Below are 27319 nucleotides of genomic sequence, written 5' to 3' on the forward strand. Positions count from 1 at the left end.
CAATCATTGCTGTGTTTGAGCCCACTGTTGCAGCCAGTGTGCCAATTCATCCCGTTGAGGGTCTCCCTCCTTCTGTGGTTGACAGAAAAGAACATGAACTCTTCAAGATACGTTATACGTGGGAAAAAGTCTCAGCCACTTTACCATTTCTGTTCCACAATAGGAGGAAACAAGATTACCCCAAAAGTTATAATTGGCTAACACACTGAGTCCCTGCTGTGACCCAGGCAAGTTCCTGAAATTCAATGAATTGGTAAATATTCCCTTCCTCTAGAAAACCACATCACTTTTAAGCAATAAAGATAATATTTTTAATTAGATCACTCTACCTCTATAACCCAGGAATTTTCCACCACTCCTCTCCTCACCTTAAATACCCAAGTAAGAGAGGTCTTTTTTTTTTTTTTTTCTTCACCTACGTTAGTTTCCTAGGGCTGCCATAACAAAGTGTGACAAAATGAGTGCCTTAAAACAAGAGAAATTTATTCTCTTTCAGTTCTGGAGGCTAGAAGCCTGAGTATAGGGTATCAGTAGGGCTATGTCTCTCCAAAGGCTCTAGGGGAAGATCCTTTCTCGCCTCTCCCAGCTTCTGGTAGCCCCAAGAGTTCCTTGGTTTGTGGCCGCAACATAACTCCATCTCTGCCTCCATCTTCACTTGGCCATCTCCCCTCTGTGTGTGTCTCTGCGTCTCTCCTCTTTTATAAGGACTCCACTCATATGGATCAGGGAACACTTTACTCCAGTATGTATTCATGTTAACTTAAATAACTTAGAGCTTATTTCCAAATAAGTTATATTCATAAACACCAGGGGCTAGGACTTCAACATATCTTTTGGGGGACATAATCCAATTCATAGCAACACCGAACCTCCATTCAAATGAAGACAAAGGAATAAATAAGATACAAACCACAAAAAAGAAAATTAGAATGTGGTCAATTTTATGCAATCTACGTATCTGAATTTCCAACTGACTGAAAGTAAATATGTATGTGGAAATTGAAGAAATGCAGTGAAAGAAGGTATGGCTTAAATTTGCACAAAATGTAGGAGCTGATTTACCTTCCAAAAAACAAGACAGGTTCAGGAAGTCAAAATACTTAGTGTGTTGGAAGGCAAGAGTGATGTATTACAATGAAAATGAGGTGGTGAGTTACAAGTTTAATCTAAAATACTTGGCTTTCCTACCATACTTGAAGAACTAGCGATACGAGTTTGCAACCAAAGAAAACTTGGAGGTTCTTTCTTTAGAGATATTAAATAGCTCCTGAGAAAATTCCTGTACATTCAGGCATTGAGATAGCCTCCAGTATAACAGCATACTGTCTGCTTGATCAAATCCAAGTGAATATAATCATCCATGAAGCCAAGAGAGGATACTGGGGTCAAGAACAGGCAAGGACACAAGACTTTTTACTGATGATACCACGAAGAAAATCTCTGTATGGCATCCACCTTATATTCTGTCCCAGGCCCCTCCATTTGGATGTGGAATCTCATCCAAAGGTGAAAATTTGATCCCCGTTAGACACTGGTTTGAGGAAAACACTCAATTCTGGTTTGAAACATGAACAGGAACACAGATCTCTTCTTGGACCCCACTCGGGAGCAATCAGGAACTAAGTTCTTTAGTAATGAACTGTTCCTCTTTCCTCTGGGGCCAATAGATGTAGAAATCTGATGAGAGGCTCTGATCTCACACTTCCGTGGATCTTACTGTGTTGTTACATACTGTCCTGCTGTAAATATGCACCAACAAAGGCCGAGTCTGCATCATGATCCCCAAAGGCACCAAGCTCCTGTGCCTCGGTGAGTCCTGTAACTAAGGTGGATTGAAATGACAGTGGATTAGAGAGGAAGATGGGGGAAACCCAAACTTGTCAGGGTCTCTCTTAACAGGAGGACTCAGTGCTTTCAGTGGTTACCAAGAAGATACTGATTTCTTTAGTGAAGAAATGACTCACACAGATATCCGTACCTCTGCCTCTTCCTAAATTAAAGCTAGCTTTTGGCTTTTGGTTGTCTGTATTCAGTCTATGGCAAACTGTCTGGAGATTCATGGTGGTTCCAGTGCTCCTACAGAGGAGAGTCTTAGGGCCTGGTATCTTACTAGAAAATGGAGCTAAAAGATGACCTTCAATAGTTGTGTTTGTTGCCAAAGAAAAAATGTTTTTTATCCTGTATGTCATTCTTCGGAGGGGTTTTTGATAAGATTAGACAAAGAAGAATTTATTGCGGAAAAAGATAATTTTTTAACCTATGTGCCATTAGGAAACCCTGGTGGAGTAGTAGTTAAGAGCTATGGCTGCTAACCAAAAGGTCGGCAGTTTGAATCCACCAGATGCTCCTTGGAAACTGTATGGGGCAGTTCTACTATGCCCTGTAGGGTTGCTATAGGGCCACTATGAGCCAGAATCGACTGGATGGCAATGGGTTTGGTCTTTTTTTTTTTTTAATGTGTCATTATTGTTATGGAGTCCTTGGTGGTGCAATGGACTGTTAAGTGCTCTATCTCTAACTAAAAGGTTGGTGGTTTGAACCCAGTCAGAGGCACCTTGGAAGATAAGCAATCTGCTTCCAAATAGCCACAGCCTTGAAAAGCCTATACAGCACTTCTACTCTACACACTTGGGGTAACCATTAGTATGAATCAAATGAACGGCAACTAACAACATGTCATTATTTGGGGTGGTTTGTTATAGAGATTAGAAACAAGTAAATTAATTTTTCATAAATTTCTGTCTCTTCCAGTGCTCTGTCTGGGACAGAGGATTCAGGCACAGGACCGTAAGTGTTCCCTAAATCTCCTTGAAACCTCTTATGCCCTCAGCTCTGGGTTAGCAGGGCTGGAGTGATACTCTAAAGCCCAAATGAATTCTGATTTTATTCCTTGTTCCTGTTGTTTCCACTATGTTCGCCTTGCAAACTTTCCATTTCACTTTGGTATTCCCAGGCCCCTCAAACTCATAGTGCTCAGATCTGAATTTACAACCTTTGTCTCCATTAGGCTGTTTCTCTGTCAGAGATCTCTATTTACAGAATGTCACAACTGTAGGAGTGAGAAAGTCAGGAGACATCTCTAATTGCCCAATATCCTGCCCTATGTCTAATCAGTGGTGTCACTAGGGGCATGTGGGACGTGCAGACCTCACCAAGTGGCACTATCAGAGGGGATGACACAAAAATGACCGCCTATAAAGTTTTTGTGCTGTGTGTCAGGAGTAATTTATTATTTAAAAAAAAAAATCCCCAGAGTTAGTTATAACAACAAAAATCTTTTTCATAAGCCCAGCTCACATGTATCAATAGACCCTCCAGGCTAAAACCCTATGCTAATTTACTTTTTGAACCCTCTGATGCTGTCTGGCCAGGGCTGTCGTTATTACCCAATTACCATGAAGCTTCGAATCACATGGTTTTGCATGCACTGTCGTTTCTGTTACTGCCAGTGTTTTTATAGCGGCTGATTTTGTCAGATTTTCTGGTGTTTTAGCCTCAATATTGTGGTAAGTAGTATTTGCAAACCTATAACAACAACTTTTTTGAGAATGAAGTAGTAATTAAAGGAAAAACCAGAGAACAGTCAAAAAAAGGCCTCTACTCGGTTACCAATAATGTTGTACTAGTAATGTAATTCAATGTAGAAAGATTTTACAAAACAATTTTGTTGTTAGTATTCATATAATCTAAGAAATACTACATTTAAACAATTCACATTGATCAGATATTATTCTATGATTAATACTGATAATAAATATGACTGAGGATTCTGTATGGTCTGGTCCTGGGGGAGGTCCGGGGTTGGGGGGGGTGACACCACACTGGGTGACGCCAATCCTAGTGTGGCGTCTGTGTCCAATTGCTTGTTTTCACATTCTAATTCTTCCAAGTCTATTTCTTTCACTTTATTTAAAGGGACACTGCCTAATTCCAAGGTACTATTACATATTCTTTCACCCTAGCTTCTATTTGACCTCCTAATAGGTGTGAACTACACATTCATCCATTCATCCAGCTCTTAGTCTGGATTATTTGTGTTTTTAAAATACAAATGTGTTACCTTCCTTTTAAAACCCTTCAATGGTTAATCTTCAGATAAACTCACTGTATGTGTCAGGGTTCTCTGAAGAAACAGGACCAATTGAAGACTACCTATATCTATCTATCTACAGAGAGAGAGTGAGTCCCTGGGTTGTGTAAAGTGCTAGGCTACTAACTGAAATGTTGGCAGTTAGAGTACACCCAGAGTCTCGCAAGAAAGCCATGACGATCTACTTCTGAAAAATCAGCCATTGAAAACCCTATGGAGCACAGTTCTACCCGGACACACATGCGGTCACCATGAGTCAGAATCAATTTGATGGCAACTGTTTTGGTTTGGGTTTGGGTTTGTATTTTTAATTAATAATTAATATCTGACATTTTCCGCATCATCAATTCCTTGAAGACATTAACCAGGTCTGTTTAGGTCAGAATTTCTCAATCTCAGCATTACTGATGTTTTGGACCAGGTAATTCTTTGTTAAAGGAACCCTGGTGGTATAGTGGCTAAGCACTCAGCTGCTAACTGAAAGATCAGCTGTTGGAGCCAACTAGCCACTTTGTGGGAGAAAAGTGTGGTAGTCTGCTTCAGTAGGTAGAGATTATAGCATAGGAAATTCTATGGGGAAGTTCATCTCTGTCCTATGGGGTCACTATGAGTCAGAATGGACTCAATGGCAGTGGGTGGGTTAATTATTGAGGGAGATTGTCTTGGCATTGTGGGATATTGAGCAGTACCCTGGCCTCTACCTACTAGATGTCAATAGTACATCTTACCCTAGTTGTGACAACCAAAAATGGCTCCAGACATTGTCACATTGTCCCCCCTGAGATGCAAGCTTTCCCTTTGTTGAGATCCACCAGTTTAGGTCATTCTTGTACAGGTAGTCCCCAGCTTACAACTGGGTTTCATTCTGACAACTCCATTTTAAGTCAGTTCTGACATAAATTGAATGAATACCTCTTTTTTTTTTAATTGCCTTTTTTTTTTTATCAGCACCTTTATAAACTATAGCATTGAACATCTGCAAGTGAACATCTGAGAATGATAACACTGGTAAATTATCTGCCGCAACATTATATGTAGCACATATTACTAACAATAAAAAAAACAATAAGATGTACAAAAAACAGATTGTTATAAGTGCGGTTCATCGTAACTCAAATACACCATAAATAGGAAAGTACCTGTAGTGCCAATGATTAGCAATGTGCCTGAAGTAATATAAACATCTCTCTATACATTTTGGAATAACGAATGTACAGATGTATTGCTGACTGAGTGGTACTGAGCACATGGAATATCATCAGGCTTCAGAGGGCGTAGTGAACACCTTCCACAGCCACCTGTTATCAGGTTTGTCTTGGTTGACAACAGTCTAGGTGGGGAGGGGCAAGCTCCCTGTTATCCCCTTCTACAGAGACAGAGCTGCAGTTGAACACACTGATAACAGGTCTAAAATAAAATACTGAAAACACAGTGGCAAAGCACAGAGATGATATATTTGTGTAAAGGAAACCAGCCCATTTTGAGTGTCCTGACCCCTACTGGTCAATTTTGGTATTGGGATTAAAGTTGAGGACCAGCCAGTTGCCTACAAGTAGATTCTGACTCATGCTGACCCCGAGTGTATCAGAATAGAACTGTGCTCCATAGGATTTTCAATGGCTGATTTTTAAGAAGTAGATCACCAGGCCTCTCTTCTGAGGCATCTCTGGGTGGACTTAAACCACCAACCCTTTGGCTAGCAGCCAAGTGCACTAACCATTTGCACCACCCAGGACTCCTAAACTGAGAACAAAAGTCTTCACAATGCAAAACCACTTGCTTAAGGCCATTCAGCGTGAATGAACTGGGACCAGGAAGCTAACCAGCACCTTCCTGACCCCAAACCTTTCCAAATTCTGTTCTGTCCCAAAGCTCATTTATGAAAGCACCCAGTTCCTAGCCCCTAGCCTTCTGGCTCTATCTCACAGAACTAATTATCATGTTCATAAGAAGCTCTTGTGAGTTGTCCCTCACACTGCATACTCTAACCATTCCAGGATAGAGAGCTTGCCCCACCTGCAGGGCAAAGGGCTCAGAATCTGGAGTAAAATAGTCCTAGTTTCCAAAGAAGGCTTGGCCACTCTACAGTTTAGTGGTCTTGATCAATTGACATGGTTTCTCTAAGTCACCCCCCCAACAGCCCCCCAAAAAACAAAAAACACTTGCCACGCAGTCAACTCCAACTCATGACAACCCCACGTGCATCAGAGTAGAACTGTGCTCCACAGGCGTTTCTTTTCTTTCTTTTTAAATCATATTTTAATGTGTTTTCAGTGAAGGTTTACACACCAACTTAGGTCCCCATTCAAAATTTCCTACAAAATTGTTCAGTGACATTAGTTACATTCTTCATGATGCATGAATATTCTCATTATTTGTATTCTGGTTGTTTCATTTCCATAGGGTTTTCAATGGCTGATGTTTCAAAAGTAGATCGCCAGGCCTTTCTTTCAAGGTACCTCTGGGTGGACTTGAACTTCCAACCTTATGGTTAGCAGCCCAGAGCGTTAACCATCTAAGTTCCAAGTACCTTCATTTTAAGTGCCTCCTCCCATCTGTTCCCTATCCACCAATTCCATCTCTGTGAGCCCTCACACTCACACATTCACATGCACAAGTACACACACACTCAAGCAGAATTGGATGTTGATAAAGATTACCACAAAAACAAAACACCAAGCAAAGCTCGTGGCAGATTAGTGGTTACCAGGGGCCATGGGAAGGGGCAAATGGGGAGTAATTACTTAAAGAGATGTGGGGTTTCCTTTGGGGGTGATGAAGAAATTCCAGAACTAGATAGCGGTGATGGGTTGCACCATGTTGTATATGTATTAAATGCCACTTTAAAATGGCTAATTTTATGTTATGGGAATTTCCACCCATCTGTTAGATTGGCATACTGTGGTGGCTTGTGTGTTGCTGTGATGTTGGAAGCTCTGCCAACAGTATTTCAAATACCAGCAGAGTCACCCATGGTGGACAGGTTTCAGCAGAGCTTCCAGACTAAGACAGACTAGGAAGAAGGCCTGGTGATCTACTTCCAAAAATTAGCCAATGAAAACCCTATGGATCACAACAGAATGTTGTCTAATATAGTGCTGAAAGATGAGTCCCTAACATCTAAGTCAATTGGCATAATAAAATCTATTGAGAAAACATTCTCCATCTCACTTTGAAGAGTGGCATCTGGGGTCTTAAAAGGTGGCAAGCAGCTGTCCAATATGCATCAATTGGTCTCAATCCACCTGGAGCAAAGGAGAATGAAGAACACCAAAGACAAAAGGTAATTATGAGCCCAAGAGACAGAAAGGGCCACATAAACCAGAGACTATATTAGCCTGAGACCAGAAGAACTAGATCGTGTCCAACTACAACCGATGACTGCCCTGACAGGGAACACAACAGAAAACCCCTGAGGGAGCAGGAAAGCAGTGGGATGCAGACCCCAAATTCTCGTAAAAAGACCAGACTTAATGGTCTGACTGAGACTAGAAGGACCCCAGACCTTCTGTTAGCCCAAGACAGGAACCATTCCCAAAGCCAACTCTTCAGACAGGGATTGGACTGGACTATGGGATAGAAAATGATACTGGTGAAGAGTGAGCCTCTTGGATCAAGTAGACACATGAGACTATGTGGGCATTCCTTGTCTGGAGGGGAGTTGAGAGGGCAGAGGGGGTCAGAAGCTGACCAAATGGACACGAAAAGAGAGAGTGGAGGGAAGGAGTGTGCTGTCTCATTGTGGGAAGAGCAACTAGGAGTATATAGCAAGATGTATATAAGTTTTTGTGTGAGAGACTGACTTGATTTCTAAATTTTCACTTAAAGCACAATAAAAAAATTTTTTTAATAAATAAGTAAGTCCCCTAGGTTGTAAGGCACTCAAAATACACAATGGCCACAACACCGGACTCAAGCGTACCAACAATGGTGAAGATGGCACAGGACCAGGCAACGTTTTGTTCTGTTGTACTTGAGGATGCCATAAATCAGAGCCAACTCTATGGCAACCAATGACCACAAAAAAACCAAAAACTCACTGCTGTTGAGTCAATTCCAACTCATAACAACCTTATAGGACACAGTAAAACTGCCCCATAGGGTTTCCAAGGAGTGGCTGGTGGATTCGAACTGCCAACCCTTTGGTTAGCAGCCAAGCTCTTATACACTGTGCCACCAGGGCTCCAAACAAAATGTGGTATATCCGTACAATGGAATATTACTCAGCCATAAACAACCCTCAGTTTTAAGCTTTTTCATATATATGAAACCCTGGTGTCATAGTGGTTAAGAGTTCAGCTGCTAACCTAAAGGTTGGCAGTTCGAATCTACCAGGTGCTCCTTGGACACCCAGTGGGGCAGTTCTACTCTGTCTTACAGGGTCCCTATGAGTTAGAATCAACTTGATGACAGCAAGGTTTTTTTTTGGTTTTATATATGTAGGATCCCTGGTGGCGCTATGGTTAAGTGCTCTACTGCTAACCTAGAGGTCCGTGGTCCAGACCCACCCAGCAGCTTCTCAGGAGAAAGACCAGTGATCTGCTCATGCAAAGACTTAAAGCTTTGGAAACATTGTGGGGCAGATCTGCTCCGTCCTACAAGGTTGTTCTGAGTCAGAATTGACTCGACGGCACACAACAACAACAACACATACAAACATATAATTTCTCCATGTCAGCGCAACTAAATCTGGGCTCCATTTCTCTTCCAGGGAACTTTTCTATTCCTACCATATCTGCCGTACCAGGTTCTGTGGTTCCCTGGAATGAGACCGTGAAGATCCTGTGCAAGGGAGCTCCTGAGTCGTACTTATACCACCTGAAGATTCTGAGAAACTCTAAGTACCAGCAGGTAAATGAAATATTGGGATATCAGAAGGAGGCGGCTGTTTTCACCATTCACCCCATGGATGCAAACTCTGCAGGGAATTACCGCTGCCAATATAGGAGCTACAAAGGCTGGTCGGAGCACAGTGATGCCCTGGATTTGGTAGTGACAGGTAAGGAGACATCCACCATTTCCAGCCCCCGTTTTTTCAAAAAAAGAAATTTTAATAGGCTTTATTCTTTAGAACAGTTTTCAATTTACAGAAAAATTAGGAAGGTAGTATGGAGAGTTCTCATATACCTGACACCCAGTTTCCCTTATTGCTGACTCCTTACATTGTTACTGTCCTTAGGTGCTGTCAAGTCAGTTCCATCTCATCGTGAGCCTGTGTACAATAGAACTTAAACACTGTCTGGTCCTGCGCCATCCTCACAATCGCTGCTATGTCTGAGCACATTGTTGCAGCCACTGTGTCAATCCATCTCACTGAGTGAGAGTCTTCCTCTTTTTCCCATACCCTCTACCAAGCATGATGTCCTTCTCCAGGGACCAGTTCCTCCTACATTAGTATCATTCATTTGTCACATTTATGTTGTTGTTGGTTGCCGTCGAGTCGACTCTAAATCATGGTGCCCTCATGTGTGCAAAGTAGAACTGCTCCACAGGGTTTTCAAGGCTGTGACTTTTCAGAAGATAACCAAGTCTTTCTTCTGAGGCACCTCTGGGTTGGTTCAAACTGCCAACCTTTCAGTTACTAGCTGAGAGTTTAATAATTTGTACCACCCAGGGACTTTTGTCACAATTAATGAACCAAACACTGATACCTTATTATTAACTAAAAGTCCATATTTATTTAGATTTCCTCAGTTTTTACGTAGGGTTCTTTATCTGTTCCAAGATCCATCCAAAATATCACATGACATTCAATGATCATGTTTATTCAAGCTCCTCTTGACTATAGGGTCACTATGAGTTGGAATCAACTTGACGGCGATGGGTTTGGTTTGGTTTCGGTTTTGACTGTGGCAGTTTCTTAGATTTTCCTTGTTTTTGATGACTTTGGTAGTTTTGAGGAAGACTGGTCAGACGTTTTGTAGGTTGCTTGTCTCAGTTTCCTAGTGCTGTTTAATGGAAGTACCACATTGGGTGGCCTTAAATAGCAACAACAACAAAGAACAGAAATTTATTTTCTCATACTTCTGGAGGCTAAAATTTCAAGTCAAGGTGTCAGCCATGTCAATTCCTTCTGTGAGCCTCTCTTTGGCTTCTAGTGTCTGCCAATAATCTTTGGCATTCCTTTGCTTGTAGATGACCTTCCCATGTTGTCAGTCATCTCTGTGTGTGTCTTTCTGTGTCTTGATGTTGTTGTTGTTAGGTGCCATCAACTCAGTTCTGACTCACAGTAACCCTATATACAACAGAACGAAACACTGCCCTGTCCCTGCGCCATCCTCACAATCATTGCTATGCTTGAGCGGTTGTTGCAGCCACTGTGTCAATCCATCTCAGTAAGGGTCTTCCTCTTTTTCACTGGTCTTCTACTTTACCAAGCATGATGTCCTTCTCCAAGGACTGATCCCTCCTGATAACATCTCCAAAGTATGTGAGACATAGTCTCAGCTTCTTTGCTTTCAAGGACCATTCTGGTTGTGCTTCTTCCAAGACAGATTTGTTTGTTCTTTTGGCATTCCATGGTACCTTCAATAATCTTGCCAACATCACAGTTCAAAGGTGTCAATTCTGTGTCTATGCTGCTGTTTATATAACAGAAGCAATTAGGTTTAGGATCCACCCTACACTGGTACAACCTCAACTGATCAATTGATTACATTGCCTTAGATTATATTATGTGATGGTGCTTGCATTACACCAGATTACATTATGGAAATTGATTACATCACATTACATCCACAGGTATAGGGATTAGGATTCCTACTCACATTTTGGGGGGACACAATTCAACCCATAACAACACCTCTCTACTGGAAGTTGTCTAATGTTTTTCTCATGATTGGACAGGAATCATGGGTTATTGTGAGCAAGATCACAAAGGCAAAATGACATTTCATCACATCCTAGCAAGGGTTCAAGCTGTCAACCTGACTTACCACTGTTGATATTGACCTTGATCACCTGTCTGACATAGTATTTGTCAGGTTTCTACACTGTAGTTACATAGTATTTGTCAGGTTTCTACACTGTAGTTACTCTACCCTTGTCCCTTTCCATACTGTACTCTTTGGAAGGAAGTCGCTACACAGAACCCACATCTAAGAAATGGGACTTATGTTTCACCTCCTGGAAACCAACCCTAATTTTTTTTATTGTGGTAAATATATTTGTAACAAAACTTTTGCCATTTCAACATTCTTCACATATACAATTCAGTGACATTGTGTTCATCATGTTGTGCAACAGTCACCATTTTCTGTTCCCAGATTTTCTCATCACCCTTAACAGAAGCTCAGTGTCCTCCAATGTTGCTGATTGAGTTGTGTTCCCCCCAAATAGGTACCATCTTGGCTAGGCCATGATTCCCAGGATTATGTGGTTGTCCACCATTTTGTGATCTGATGTGATTATCCAATGCTCTGTAAGTCCTAACCTCTGTGATGTTAATGAGACAGGATTAGAGGCAGTTATGTTAATGAAGCAGGACTCAATGTACAGAATTAGGTCATATCTTGAGTCAATCTCTTTTGAGATATAAAAGAAAGAATCCAGCAGAGAGGAGAGAGACCTCATACCACCAAGAAAGAAGAGCTGGGAGCAGAACATGTCCTTTGGACCCAGGGTCCCTGCACTGAGAAGCTCCTAGACCAGGGAAAGATTGATGACAAGGACCTTCCCCCACAACATTTCCCTATAGCAGGCACCCAGAATTCGGACTTCTAGCCTCCTAGACTATGATAGAATAAATTTTTATTTGTTAAAGCCATCTACTTGTGGTATTTCTGTTAGACCAGCACTAGATAACTAAGACACCTAAGCAATGAGTCTCTTTCCCCCTCCCTCCTACTCACCCTTGATAACCACTACTGAAGTCTGCATCCACGCTTCTATTTTAGATATTTCATATAAATGGAATCATACAATTTTTGTTCTCTTGTGAGTGACTTATTTCACACAGCGTGATGTTTTCAAGGTTCATCCATGTTGCAGCATGCATCAAGACTTCATTTCTCTTTATGGCTGAATAACATGCACATCAATGTTCATTGCAGTACTTTTCACAAAGCCAAAAGATGGAAACAACCGAATGTCCATCAACGGATGAACAGATAAACAAAATATAGCATATTCATACAATATTCGTAGGATTAGAGGAAGATTCATTAACAGCCTGCTTTATGCAGGTGACACAACCTTACTTGCTGAAAGTGAAGAGGACTTGAAGCACTTACTAATGAAGATCAAAGACCACAGCCTTGCTTTTCCGCGCTACCCACAGGGGGTTCCATACGGCGTTGTCTTGGGTTGCTGGCGTAACTTAAAGGGGAAACTGTCGCAATGTCCGGAGCCCTTGATGTCCTGCAGATGAAGGATGAGGATGTCCTCAAATTTCTTGTAGCAGGAACGCACTTAGGTGGCACCAACCTTGACTTCCAGGTGGAACAGTACATCTACAAAAGGGAAAGTGATGGCATCTACATTATAAACCTGAAGAGGACCTGGGAGAAGCTTCTGTTGGCAGCTCGGGCCATTGTTGCCATTGAAAACCCAGCTGACGTCACTGTCATATCCTCCAGGAATACTGGCCAGGGGGCTGTGCTGAAGTTTGCCGCTGCCACTGGTGCCACCCCGATTGCTGGGCGCTTCACTCCGGGAACCTTCACTAACCAGATCCAGGAGGCCTTCCGAGAGCCGCGTCTTCTGATGGTTACCGATCCCAGGGCCGACCACCAGCCTCTCACAGAGGCGTCCTACGTGAACCTGCCCACAGTTGCTCTGTGTAACACAGATTCTCCTCTGCGCTATGTGGACATTGCTATCCCGTGCAACAACAAGGGAGCGCACTCGGTGGGTCTGATGTGGTGGATGCTGGCCCAGGAAGTTCTGCGCATGCGGGGCACCATCTCCCGGGAGCACCCGTGGGAGGTCATGCCTGACCTGTACTTCTATAGAGATCCCGAAGAGATTGAAAAGGAAGAGCAGGCCGCTGCTGAAAAGGCTGTCACCAAGGAAGAGTTTCAGGGTGAATGGACTGCTCCTGCTCCTGAATTTACTGCTGCTCAGCCTGAGGTTGCAGACTGGTCCGAAGGCGTGCAGGTGCCCTCTGTGCCCATTCAGCAGTTCCCTACTGAAGACTGGAGTGCTCAGCCTGCAGCTGAAGACTGGTCGGCAGCCCCCACCGCTCAGGCCACCGAGTGGGTGGGAACTACCACTGAGTGGTCTTAAGCTGCTCTGAGTTTCTCAGAGAATGGAAATGAGGTTGACGGAAAATAAAAACTGGTTTGTAAAAAAAAAAAAAAAAGACTACAGCCTTCAGTATGAATCACACCTCTAAGTAAAGAAGACAAAAATCCTCACAACTGGACCAATAAGCAACATCATGACAAATGGAGAAAAGGTTGAAGTTGTCAAAGATTTCGTTTTACTTGGATCCACAATCAACACCCACGGAAGCAGCAGTCAACAAATCAAAAGACGCGTTGCATTGGGCAAATCTGCTGCAAAAGCGCTCTTTAAAGTGTTGGAAAGCAAAGATATCACCTTGAAGACTAAGGTGCTCCTGAGCCAAGCCATGGTGTTTTCACTCGCCTCATATGCATGTGAAAGCCGGACAAGGAATAAGGAAGATCGAAGAAGAATTGACACCTTTGAAGTGTGGTGTCAGCCAAGAATATTAAATATACCATGGACTGCCAAAAGAATGAACAAATCTGTCTTGGAAGAAATACAGCCAGAATGCTCCTTAGAGGTAAGGATGGCGAGACTACATCTCACATACTTTGGACATGTTATCAGGAGGGAACAGTCCCTGGAGAATGCCACCATGCTGGCTAGAAGGTCAGCAAAAAAGAGGAAGACCCTCAAGGCGGTGGATTGACACAGCGGCTGCAGCAATAGGCTCAAACATAACAATGATTGTGAGAATGGTGCAGGGCCAGACGGTGTTTCATTCTGTCATACACAGGGTCCCTACGAGTCAGAACTGACTCAAAGGTACCTAACAACTCACAATATTCATACAATACAATATTACTGTCATAAACAACCCTGTTCTAAGCTTTTTCCTCAAGGTGGCCTGAGCCCATGTTTCTGGAAGGGTGCACCCCAAGTTTCCCTCATTGTCGTTGAGTTTTTTCCAACTTGTGGTGACTCCATATGCTTCATAGTAGAACTGTGCTCCATAGGGTTTTCAATGGCTGTAATCTCACAGAAGCAGATTGCCAGGAATTTCTTCTGTGGTACCGCTGGGTGGATTCAAAGAACCAACCTTTCAGTTAATACCCAGGCATAAGCCATTTGTGCCATCCAGGGATTCCCAAGTTTCCAGATCACATTGCCTGCGATCCTTTTTACACAATGTCTCCTTCTTCTGCCCCTGACACAAGCTTTGTAGAAGATCTCTTTTTTCCAGCATATGACTGTTCTGGTTTTAGAGACCAGAATCAAATCTCTTGAAAACTGTATGTCATCCAAGCCCCATGGATTGCTTGCCTACACAGATATGTCTGCAAGAGTTTGGGTCAAATATATAATAAAACACATAGGGAGCACAGTTACAGATAGCTTCTTAGACGTAACCAAACACCTCTAGGGACTGGATTTCTGGGTTTGAATATTAGGACCATAGTCTAGTGGGACATCTCCATCAATTGACATAATATAGTACATAAAGTTATATTCTACATCCTAGTTTGGTGGGTACAGTCTAGGGTCTTGAAAGCTTACAAGTAGCTGTCTAAGATACAACTATTGGTCTCATCCAAAGAAAAAGAGAAAGAAGGAAACCAAAGACACAAAGAAGAAACTAGTCTACAGGACAAATAAATCCACACAAACTACAATCTCATCTACCCTGACACCCGAAGAACTAGATGGTGTTCGGCTACCACTACCAACCATCCTAATTAGGGCCACAATAGATGCGTCTTAATAGAATGGGAGAAAAATATGGAAGACATCCTCAAATTCCTAAAAAAAAAAAAAAGAAAAAAAAAAACCAGACATACTGGACTGGTTGAGACTGGAGAACTCCTTGAGACTATTGCCCTGAGATACTCTTCAAACCTTGAATCAAAACTAACCCCTGAGAAAGAGGCCCCGGATAAATAAGGCATTAGTGAAAAAGAAGAACAAAGTGGGAGGCCTTACTTTACTTGATTTTAGAACCTATTATACCGCCACAATAGTCAAAACAGCCTGGTACCAGTACAACAACAGATACATGCACCAATGGAACAGAATTGAGAATCCAGACATAAATCCATCCACATATGAGCAGTTGATATTTGACAAAGGCCCCAAAACAGTTAAATGGGGAAAAGACAGTCTTTTTAACAAATGGTGGTGGCAGAACTGGATATCCATCTGCAAAAAAATGAAACAAGACCCATACCTCACTCCATGCACAAAAACTAACTCAAAATGGATCAAAGACCTAAATACAAAATCTAAAATGAAAAAGATCCTGGAAGAAAGAATAGGGACAATGTTAGGAGCCCTAATACACGGCATAAACAGTATAGAAAACATTATAAAGAACATAGAAGAAAAACTAGATAACTGGGAGCTCCTAAAAATCAAACACCTATGCTCATCCAAAGACTTCACCAAAAGAATAAAAAGACTACCTACAGACTGGGAAAAAGTTTTTAGCTATGACATTTCTGATCAGTGCTTGATCTCTAAAGTCTACATGATACTGGAAAAACTCAACTGCAAAAAGACAAATAACCCAATTAAAAAATGGGCAAAAGATACGAATAGACACTTCACTAAAGAAGACATTCAGGTAGCTAACAGATATATGAGGACATGTTCACGATCATTAGCCGTTAGAGAATGCAGATCAAAACTACAATGAGATTTCATCTCACTCCAACAAGGCTGGCATTAATCCAAAAAACACAAAATAATAAATGTTGGAGAGGCTGTGGAGAGATTGGAACACTTCTACACTGCTGGTGGGAATGTCAAAGGGTAAAACCACTTTGGAAATCGATTTGGTGCTTCCTTAAAAAGCTAGAAATAGAACTACCATACGATCCAGCAATCCCACTCCTCAGAAAATACCCTAGAGAAATAAGAGCCTTTACACGAACAGATATATGCAAACCTGGGTTTATTGCAGCACTGGTTTACAATAGCAAAAACATGGAAGCAACCAAGGTGCCCATCAACGGATGAATGGATAAATAAATTATGGTATGTTCACACAATGGAATACTACGCATAGATAAAGAACAGTGAGGAATCTGTGAAACATTTCATAACATAGAGGAGTCTGGAAGGCATTATGCTGAGTGAAATTAGTCAGTTGCAAAAGTACAAATATTGTATAAGACCACTATTATAAGAACTCGAGAAATAGTTTAAAGTGAGAAGAAAACATTCTTTTGTGGTTACAAGAAGGGGGAGGGAGGGAGGGTGAGAGAGGGGCATTCACTTATTAAATAGTAGATAATAACTACTTTAGGTGAAGGGAAAGACAGAACACAACACAGGGGAGGTCAGCACAATTGGACTAAACCAAAAGCACAGAAGTTTCCTGAACAAACTGAATGCTTCGAAGGCCAGCGTAGCAGGGGCAGGGGTCCGGGGACCATGGTTTCAGGGGGCATCTAAGTTAATTGGCATAATAAAATCTATTAAGAAAACATTCTGCACCCCACTTTGAAGAGTGGCGTCTGGGGTCTTAAACGCTAGCAAGCAGCCATCTAAGATGCCTCAATTGGTCTCAACCCACCTGGATCAAAGGAGGATGAAGAACACCAAGGACACAAGGCGATTACAAGCCCAAGAGACAGAAAGGGCCACATGAACCAGTGACTACATCATCCTGAGACCAGAAGAGCTAGATGGTGCCCGGCTACAACCGATGACTGCCCTGACAGGGAACACAACAGAGAACCCCTGAGGGAGCAGGAGAGCAGTGGGATGCAGACCCCAAATTCTCATAAAAAGACCAGACTTAATGGTCTGACTGAGACTGGAAGAACCCCGGTGGTCATGGCCCCCAGACCTTCTGTTGCCCCAGGACAGGAACCATTCCCGAAGCCAACTCTTCAGACATGGATTGGACTGGACAATGGCTTGGAGAGGGATGCTGGTGAGGAGTGAGTTTTTGGATCAGGTGGACACACTTGAGACTATGTTGGCATCTCCTGCCTGGAGGGGAGATGAGAGGGTGGAGGGGGTTAGAAGCTGGTGAAAAGGATACGAAAAGAGAGAGTGGAGGGAGAGAGCAGACTGTCTCATTAGGGGGAGAGTATTTAATTTTTTAATTGGGAGTGTGTAGCAAGGTGTATATGGGTTTTTGTGTGAGAGACTGACCTGACTTGTAAACTTTCACTTAAAGCACAATAAAAATTATTTTTAAAAAAACTGACCCCTGAGGTCACCTTGTAGCTAAATAATACATTGGCCCGGAAAATAATGAATATCACCCATAAGTACCGTGCTCCTTTAAAAAACCACCTTATGAGACCAAAAGGTCAGCAATTACTTTACAACAAAGATGAGAATGTAAGGGGCAGGGAAACTAAATGAACGGAAATGGCACAACCGGAGCAAGAATAATGAGAATGTTCACACATTGTAAGAATGTAACCAATGTCACTGAACAACTTGTACAGAAATTGTTGAAAGGGAGCGTAATCTACAGTGTAAACTTACACTGAAAACACAAAAAAATACTATTCTTTTAAAAAAGGACAGAAAAGGATGTTCCCCGTGAATTCAGTATTGAGATCTCCCATTCCTGGAGCAGGGAAGGTCAGCATCTCTTAGCATGGATCCAGCAGAGGGGCAGGGATATAGGGGGAAAGAAAACTCTCACTCACAGCTCACTCTCTTCTATTTTAGGCTTTTATGACAAACCCTTCCTCTCAGCTGATCAAGACCACCGGGTGGCACCGGGAGAGAACTTTTCCCTCCGGTGTAGTTCAGCTAGCATCCCATTTGACAGATTTTCACTGACAAAAGATGGGGGAGTCGATTTGCCACAGCAACAAAATGGGGGACACCAAGGCAGCTTCACACTGGGTCCTGTGAACTACAACTTCTCAGGGAACTACAGGTGCTACGGCTGGTACAATGCCAGCCCCCACGTGTGGTCGTCCCCCAGTAACACCCTGGAGCTTGTTGTCACAGGTAGGTACATCCCACCTCAATTCTATGCCTTCCCTGTGTGCTAGATTATGACTAATTATGCTGGCATTTTTATGCTATCATAAATTGTATCCTTTAATTTTATGTTATATTCTTTTATTAAGGAGCCCTGGCGGGTCAACGGTTAAGCACTTGGCTGCTAACTGAAAGGTTGGCTGTTTAAACCCACTCAGTGGCACCAAGGGAGAAAGACTTGGTGATCTGCTTCCGTAAAGATTATTGTGTTTTTATTGTGTGCCCTAGCAACCCTATAGGACAGAGTGGAACTGTCCCATAGGGCTTCCTAGGTTGTAGTCATTTCAGGAACAGATCACCAGGTCTTTCTCCTGTGGAGATGCTGAGTTGGAGTCAATTCAAGGGAAACAGATTTGTGGAAATGCCATCAAATATTTTCCCATTAATATGCTGCTTGGTTTATATTATTTAGACAAGGTTTATCAAATTAAAGAAATCCCATTCTATTCTTAGTCCACTAATATATACACACATTTATATATAGATATAGAGCCTTGGTGGCACAGTGAGTAAGAACTCCGCTGCTAATCAAAAGGTTGGCAGTTTGAATCCAGCAGGTGCTTCTTAGAAACTCTATAGGGTAGTTCTACTCTGTCCTATAGTGTCGCTATGAGTCGGAATAAACTCAACGGCAATGGGCTTGGTTTTTTCTTGGGGTTTTTTTTTGTATTTATAGGTATACAGAAGGAGCCCCAGTGGCGCAACAGTTAAGCACTCAGCTGCTGACCCAAAGGTTGGCTGTTCAAATTCACCCAGCTGCTCATGGGAAAAAGATGTAGCAATCTGCTTCTGTAAAGATTACAGCCAAGAAAACCCTATGAGGCAGTTCTCTCTGTCACATTGGGTCACTGTGAGTGGGAATCAACTCAATGGCACTTAACAACATCAACAATATCTATTTACCTATATCTATACCCATGCTGGAAACCCTGGTGGCATAGTGGTTATAGTGCTATGGCTGCTAACCAAAAGGTCAGCAGTTCGAATCTACCAGGCGATCCTTGGAAACTCTATGGGAGCAGTTCTACTCTGTCCTATAGGGTCACTATGAGTTGGAATTGACTCGACAGCAATGGGTTTGGGGGTTTTTTGGTTATACCCATGCTGTTGTTATTGTTAGTTGCCATTGAGCCAGCTCCAATTCATGGCAGCCTTATGCATAACAGAATGAAACATTGCCTGGTCCTGTGCCATCTTCATGATAGTTGGTATGTTTGAGTCCATTGTTGTGACAACTGTGTTAATCCATCTGTACCTATACCTTTACTTATACCTATACATCTGTCTATGTATCTCTCTAGTTACCTACCTACCTATCTAGGTAGATAAGTATTTAATGTTATCAAATGCTTCTTTCTACATGTATTGAGTTGGTAATGTGATTTTTTTGTTTTAATATAGTAAATTATAGCATTTTGTATGGCTAAACAAACTTTTAGAACACTTTCCCCCCCACCCCCCTGAGGTGGGATTATGAGGTTGAGTCATTTATGATTCACCTTTATGTGGATAGTTGAAGTCACCAGTCTCTATCTAACTTGGATATCTCTTGGTTTGTGTGCTTCATTTAACTTGTTTGTGAATAGTTTTCCTAACTCAACTGTATACTCTATAAGGACCTGAGTGTTGTCTTCATGTTCAATATTCTACCCCTGATTTCCAGAACCACGCTTTTACACTTTATGGGTATTCAGTGAAAGGACAGGAGAAGATATATGGAATAGAACCGGAGGAGAGGTAGAAAGAATTTAATGAAAGAGAGTAGAAGCATCATCACTTTCTTATCCTTTGTTTCCCTTACTCCTAGGAACACTGTTGTTGTTGTTATTAAGTGCCATTGAGCGGGGTCCAACTCATAGCGACCCTATGTACAACAGAACAAAACACTGCCCAGTCCTGCACCATCCTCACAATGGTTGTCATGCTTAAGCCCATTGTTACAGCCACTGTGTCAATCCATCTCATTGAGGGTCTTGCCCTTTTTAGTTGACCCTCTACTCTACCAAGCATGATGTCGTTCTGCAGGGACTGGTCCCTCCTGATAACGTGTCCAAAGTGCGTAAGACAAAGTCTCACCATCCTCACTTCTAACGAGCATTCTGACTGTATGTCTTCCAAGACAGATTTGTTTGTCTATGCATCCCACGCTGTGAATCCCAAATTTATCATGGATCGTGGATTAGAGATAAACCAAAAAACCAAACCTGTTGCCGTTGAGTCAATTCTGACTCACAGCGAACTGCCCCATAGAGTTTCCAAGGAGAGCCTGGTGGATTCAAAATGCTGACCTTTTGGTTAGCAGCCGTAGCTCTTAACTACCACACCACCAAGGTTTTTGGATTAGAGATAAGTAGTGTTAAAACAAAAATCATATTAAGCCAATAGCAGAAATTGATTAAAGTTTATTGAATATACAATTTGCAAATTGGGGTAACACTTCTACTATCATGGCAAAAATGTTCCGAAAATAAGAAGAATTTCCAAAATTCTTATACTGAATCTTGTCAGCACTGCCATGGAAAAAAGGGTGGAAACAGAACTGATAAATTCATGGTCAAGAAGGATTTTCATACAGCTTTGTCTTGAAGAACAATTAAAATAATTACTGATTTATGCTAAATATAACTCCCACTCTGACCTTTGAGGTCTGTTCCCCAAAACTGACTGAATTCTCCAACGTCCAAAGCAAAACCGTCTTACTAGTTTATCTGGACCGTTGTTTGGCTCAAAAAAAAAAAGACCAAGCCTGTTGCCTTCTAGTAGATTCCCACTCATAGCAACCCTATAGAACACAGTAGAACTGCCCCATAGGATTTCCAAGGAGCACCAGGTGGATTTGAACTGCCGGCCTTTTGGTAAGCAGTTGTTGCTCTTAACCACTACACCACCAGGGTTTCCAAAGGTGGCTTCTAGAAACCAGTTTTTTCTAGGCTTAAGGTTCAAAATGACACCTAAGGGTAATGGCATGTGTGGCTTACACCAACTTCCAGGAAAGCCTGAAATCTGGATTCCAGGAGAATTAAAACTCTTTGGGAGAAGCCCTGGTGGTACAGTGGTTAAGCACTCAGCTGCTAAACGAAAAGTCAGCACTTGGAATCCACTAGCTGCTCTGTGAAAGAAATATATGGATGTCTGCTTATGTAAAGATTGTTGTTGTTAGGCGCCATCTAGTCGATTCTCATTGCGGCCATACGTACAACAGAATGAAACGCCACCAGGTCCTGTGCTACCCTCACAATCATTGCTATTCTTGAGCCAACTGTTGCAGCCACTATGTCAATCCATCTCCTTCAGGGTCTTCCTCTTTTTCGCTGACCCTCTACCTTACCAAGCATGATATCCTTCTCTAGGGACTGGTCCCTCCTGATAACATATCCAAAGTACATAAGACAAAGTCTCGCCATCTTTGCTTCTAAGGAACACTCTGGCTGTACTTCTTCCAAGATGGACTTGTTCGTTGTTCTGGCCATCCATGTTATATTCAATATTCTCTGCCAACACCATAATTCAAAGGCATCAATTCTTTTTCGGTCTTCCTTATTCATTGTCCAGCTTTCACATGCATATGAGGCAATTGAAAATGCCATGGCTTGCGTCAGGGACACCTTAGTCCTTAAAGTGATATCTTAGCTTTTTAACACTTTAAAAAGGTCTTTTGCAGTAGATTTGCCCAAAGCAAAGACCATTTGATTTCTTGACTGCTGCTTCCATGGGCGTTGATTATGCATGCAAGTAAGATGAAATCCTTGACAATTTGAGTCTTTTCTCTGTATATCATGATGTTTATTGGTCCAGTTGTAAGGATTTTTGTTTTCTTTATATTGAGATGTAATCCATACTGAAGGCTGTGGTGTTTAATTTTCATCAGTAAGTGCTTCAAGTCCTCTTCACTTTCAGCAAGCAAGGTTTTGTCAGCTGCGTATCACAAGTTATTAATGAGTTTTCCACCAATCCTGATGCCACATTCTTCTTCATAAATATTACAGCCTTGCAAGCGGTATGGGGCAGCTCTACTCTGTCCTATTGGGTCTCTCTGAGTTGAAATCCACTTGGCGGCAATGGGTTAATAAGTAGGGGCTCAACTCCAGGTGATGAAGCTGGATTCAGTCCAGATTCCTGGGCTTATTAGCAAACTGTAAACAGGACATATATGGGATTCTTGTCATTTGGGAATTATGTGTCATTTCCCAATCAGTGCTGTGGGATTGTAGCCACATGATTTACCAGTGAACAAGAGCCAGGTGTCCACCACAGAGGAGGCCAAGAAGATATATAAGCTGTAGAAGGAGACCAAAATGTTCCATAGTATAGCACTGGGAAGGTATCAGGGATTAAGTTTATTTTTGTAGAAGTGTTCTTTGTCAATAAGCAGTTTTTGGGTTTCATGAAGCAGGACTAAAGGGCTGAGAAGATGAAATGAAAGTCCAACTCTTAACGCTTTCTATTTTCCTGATTCCCAGGATCTCCTGGTGACACCCTACAGGAGAACACAGGACTAGATAGGCACTTTGGGGACTTTAGGAGGATTAAACATCTTAGAGTCTCATGGACAGGACTGAGACGGTCTTTCTGTTAAAGAGGCTGCTAACGTGCTGTTATCCTGCCTTCTCCCAAATTTCACTCTATTGAGTGGTACGTGGATAAGGCAATTTCACGCCTATTGAGTTATATAGGCCTCTTGTCTCAGAAGGATGGTCTTCAGAAGCCTCTTTGATTTAGGTTTTTGTTTGTTTGTTTGTTTTGTAGTGAGAGAAACTCTATATTTTAGCAGGAAGAAGTTACTAGGGTTTTCTAAGCATTATAATTTCACTGCATTATGTTACATCCACCACCTATCTGTCAGTTTGTCGTGCTACGGTGGCTTGCATGTTGCCATGATGCTAGAAGCTCTACCACCAATATTTCATATACCAGCAGGGTCACCCATGGTGGACAGGTTTCAGTGGCATTTTAGACCACTTTCTTCACCACTCTCTGAGATGGGATTGTGAGACTGATTCAACCGTACATGGATAGTTGGAGTCACCAGGCTCTAACTTGGGTAGTCTAACTAATTCCAGACCAAGACAGAATAGGAAGGCAGATGTGGCAATCTACTTCTTGAAAATTATCCATTAAAAGTCTTATAGATCTCCATTGCCCCATACAGTGCTGGAAGATGAGGCCCCTAGGTTGGAAGGCACTCAAAATACTCAATGGCTGCAACAGTGGCTTCAAAAATACCAATGATTATGAAGATGATACAGGACCAGTCAGCATTTTGTTCCATTGTACATAAGGTCACCATGAATCAGAGCTGACTCGAAGGCAACTAACAATATAATATCCTTGAGGGGAACATGGGCCCATGTAGTCCATATAACAAATAAAAAGAAAAAAAAGGCTCAGAGAGCAGCGATGTCTTGTAAGAGATCACTCAACAGAGAAAATAAATTTGACCTAAGTTTATCTCACTTTTTGTCCTACCTACTTCCCAGGTATGAACAGTGATATACCCTTTATCATATATAAGAGAAGAACACAAATTGTTGTATGGGGTGAAGAAGGTGTATAGGAGCAAATTGAGGGTTCTAGACATATGGAGATATTTCAGGGATATGACCAGATACTCAAAAAAATCGTCAGGTGAGGAAGGAATGAAAGGTAAACACAACCTCTCCATAATCACTTTCTTCTTTTTTCCCTGGGAACCTATGGGAACCACAACTCATGAACCTAGGCTTACAGATAAGTATGGTGCTCATGAGCACATGACCTCATTAAAAAGCAGTCAGAGTGGGACCATATTTTAGGAAGCAAATAAGGGAAATGAACTCCCATCTCAGGTTCTGGGGAAAGAATGGGATGGGACACAACCAACAACCAGTCATCTCTTTATGTCTCTAGACACCATGAACCAGGATTACACTATGGAGAATTTGATCCGAATGATCGTGGCAGGTCTGGTCCTTGTGGCTCTCCTGGCAATATTAGCTGAAGACTGGCACAGCCGTAGGGTGCTACACAAGGAAGGTAGGCAAGACTTGGCTGAAACAAGCTGCAGTAAACAGAAATGTCAGACAGAATGGACCCTTCAACCAGCCCCTAATGGCCATTTGGCAGACACCTGGAAATGTTGAAAGTAGAGAAGAGCCAGAACTTGCGAAGTCCTGCAAAGCTACTTGGAGGACTCAAGGGAGAAAGAGAAACTAAGGAGCTTGGATCCATTTTCAAACCAATCAAATGGTGTTTTTTTATGGGGATCTACTATTATGTCCATCCCATCTTTCTAGACACTGGTTGTAATTTTCCATCTTTATTCTGATTTTGCATGCTGTTTTCATTTTCCTTCTTAGTTTTTCTTCTTTCTCACGTTTTTTGAAATGAGTGCCTCTACCACATATGAATAATTGGTGAGCATGACTAAAATATTCAGAAAATCCCTCCTTTATCCTCAAGCTATCTGTTTTGTTCATCTATAAACTGACAAAAGTGAATGCCACCATTCTATGAGATTTTTTTATTTATATGGTATTTATTTAAACACTGGTATGTGCTTCATCTACTTTTTTTTTTTTCACTTAATTTTCAGAATAACTGGAAATTTGTGTAATTTTACCATCCTGGGGCTTAACATTTTTTACTGTACCACTAGTTGTAGGCAGGTTCTGGCATGAATCTAGCAGTATGGATGCCTCACTAAGGGCTATGTCTTTATCTTCAGGTTTATCATTCAGTTAGGTTCCAATTTCATGACATTCGCTCATACAGATGAAGAGTTTATAAATATAAGCAAATTTAGAAAATAAGTTTTCCATATTGAACTAAGAAGGCATTTTTGTATCATTTGGTATTGTAAAAACAGAGTGGCACAGTAGTCAAAATAGCCTGGTACTATTACAACAGATACATAGACCAATGGAACAGAATTGAGAATTCAGACACAAATCCAGCCACATATGAGCAGTTGAGATTTGACAAAGGCTCAAAGTCTGTTAAATGGGGAAAAGACAGTCTCTTTAACAAATGGTGCTGGCATAACTGGATATCCATCTGCAAAAAAATGAAACAAGACCCATACCTCACATCATGCACAAAAACTAACTCAAAATGGATCAAAGGCCTAAATATAAAATCTAAAACAATAAAGATCATGGAAGAAAAAGTAGGGACAACACTAGGAGACGTAATACATGGCATAAACAGTATACAAAACACTACTAACAGTGCACAAATACCAGAAGAAAAACTAGATAACTGGGAGCTCCTAAAAATCAAACACTTATACTCATCCAAAGACTTCACCAAAAGAATAAAAAGATTACCTACAGACTGGGAAAAAAAATTTGGCTTTGACAAATCCAGTCAGCGTCTCATATCTAAAATCTACCTGATACTGCAAAAACTCAACAACACAAAGACAAATAAGCCAATTAAAAAATGGGCAAAGGATATGAACAGGCACTTCACTAAAGAAGACATTCAGGCAGCTAAAAGATGCTTAAGGAAATGCTCACGATCATTAGCCATTAGAGAAATGCAAATCAAAACTACAATGAGACACCATCTCACTCTGACAAGACTGGCATTAATCCAAAAAAACACAAAATAATAAATGTTGACGAAGTTGTGGAGAGACTGGAACATTTATACACTGCTGGTGGGAATGTAAAATGGTACAACCACTTTGGAAAACAATTTGGCGCTTCCTTAAAAAGCTAGAAATACAACTACTATACGATCCAGCAATCCCACTCCTTGGAATATATCCTAGAGAAATAAGAGCCTTCACACAAACAGATATATGCACACCCATGTTCATTGCAACACTGTTTACAATAGCAAAAAGATGGAAGCAACCAAGGTGCCCATCAATGGATGAATGGATAAATAAATTATGGTATATTCACACAATGCAATACTACACAATGATAAGGAACAACGATGAAGCCACGAAACATCTCACAACATGGAGGAATCTGGAAGGTATTATGCTGAGTGAAATTAGTCAGTTGCAAAAGTACAAATATTGTATGAGACCACTCTTATAAGAAACCAAGAAATAGTTTAAACACAGAAGAAAACATTCTTTGATGATTACAAGGGTGGGGAGGGAGGGAAAGGGGTATTCACTAATTAGATAGTGGACAAGAACTATTTAAGGTGAAGGGAAAGACAACACACAATACAGGAGAGGTGAGCACAACTGAACTAAACCAGAAGCAAAGATGTTTCCTGAATACAACCAAATGCATCTAAGTCCAGAGTAGCAGTGGTAGGGGTTTGGGGACCACGGCTTCAGGGGACATCTAGGTCAATTGGCATAACAAAATGTATTAAGAAAACATTCAACATCCTACTTTGGTGAGTGGTGTCTGGGGTCTTAAATGCTAGCAAGTGGCCATCTAAGGTGCATCAATTGGTCTCAATCCGCCTGGATCGAAAGAGAACGAAGAACACCAAAGACACAAGGTAATTAATTATGAGCCCAAGAGACAGAAAGGGCCACATAAACTTGAGACTACATCAGCCTGAGACCAGAAGAACTAGATGGTGCCTGGCTACAATGGATGACTGCCCTGGCAGGGAACAAAACAAAGAATCTCTGATGGAGCAGGAGAATAGTGGGATGCAGACCTCAAATTCTAGTAAAAAGACCAGACTTAATGGCCTGACTGAGCCTAGAAGGACCCTGGAGGTCATGGTCCCCAGACCTTCTGTTAGCCCAAGACTGGAACCATTCCCAAAGCCAACTCTTCAGACAGGGATTGGACTGGACTATAAGACAGAAAATGATACTGGTGAGGAGTGAGCTTCTTGGCTTAGGTAGACACATGTGGGCATCTCCTGTCTGGAGTGGAGGCGAGAAGGCAGAGGCAGACAGGAGCTGGCTGAATGGACACGGGGAATACAGAGTGGAGAGAAGGACTCTGCTGTCTCAGTAGGAGGGGAGCAACTAGGAGTACATAGCAAGGTGTATATAAGTTTTTATATGAGAGACTGACTTGATTTGTAAACTTTTACTTAAAGCACGATTTAAAAAAAAAAAAAAAAAAAAACAGCATGGAA

General features: G+C 41.7%; 2 protein-coding genes across 4 annotated transcripts; both read left to right on the forward strand.

Moving 5' to 3' along the window:
- Positions 1 to 1687: 1687 nt before the first annotated feature.
- LOC100668151 (immunoglobulin alpha Fc receptor) lies at positions 1688 to 27319 on the forward strand. 3 transcript variants are annotated; one of them, XM_023543567.2, is made up of 5 exons: positions 1690 to 1809; positions 2752 to 2787; positions 8802 to 9089; positions 17951 to 18238; positions 23749 to 24148. In XM_023543567.2, exons 1-5 carry the CDS (start codon positions 1776 to 1778, stop codon positions 23823 to 23825), a joined length of 723 nt encoding a protein of 240 aa, XP_023399335.1. In that variant the 5' UTR covers positions 1690 to 1775; the 3' UTR covers positions 23826 to 24148. The 3 variants fall into 3 exon arrangements, with proteins under 3 accessions (XP_023399336.1, XP_023399335.1, XP_023399334.1); XM_023543566.2 differs by lacking the exon at positions 23749 to 24148 and adding an exon at positions 24158 to 27319 and having other exon boundaries at positions 1695 to 1809; XM_023543568.2 differs by lacking the exons at positions 17951 to 18238; positions 23749 to 24148 and adding an exon at positions 24158 to 27319 and having other exon boundaries at positions 1688 to 1809.
- LOC100674887 (small ribosomal subunit protein uS2-like) lies at positions 12190 to 13391 on the forward strand. Its single transcript, XM_064293355.1, has one exon. The coding sequence runs from the start codon at positions 12428 to 12430 to the stop codon at positions 13313 to 13315; it is 888 nt and encodes a 295-aa protein (XP_064149425.1). The 5' UTR covers positions 12190 to 12427; the 3' UTR covers positions 13316 to 13391.

The sequence above is a fragment of the Loxodonta africana genome, chromosome 11 (genome assembly GCF_030014295.1).
Source record: "Loxodonta africana isolate mLoxAfr1 chromosome 11, mLoxAfr1.hap2, whole genome shotgun sequence".
NCBI classification, from domain to species: Eukaryota; Metazoa; Chordata; class Mammalia; order Proboscidea; family Elephantidae; genus Loxodonta; species Loxodonta africana.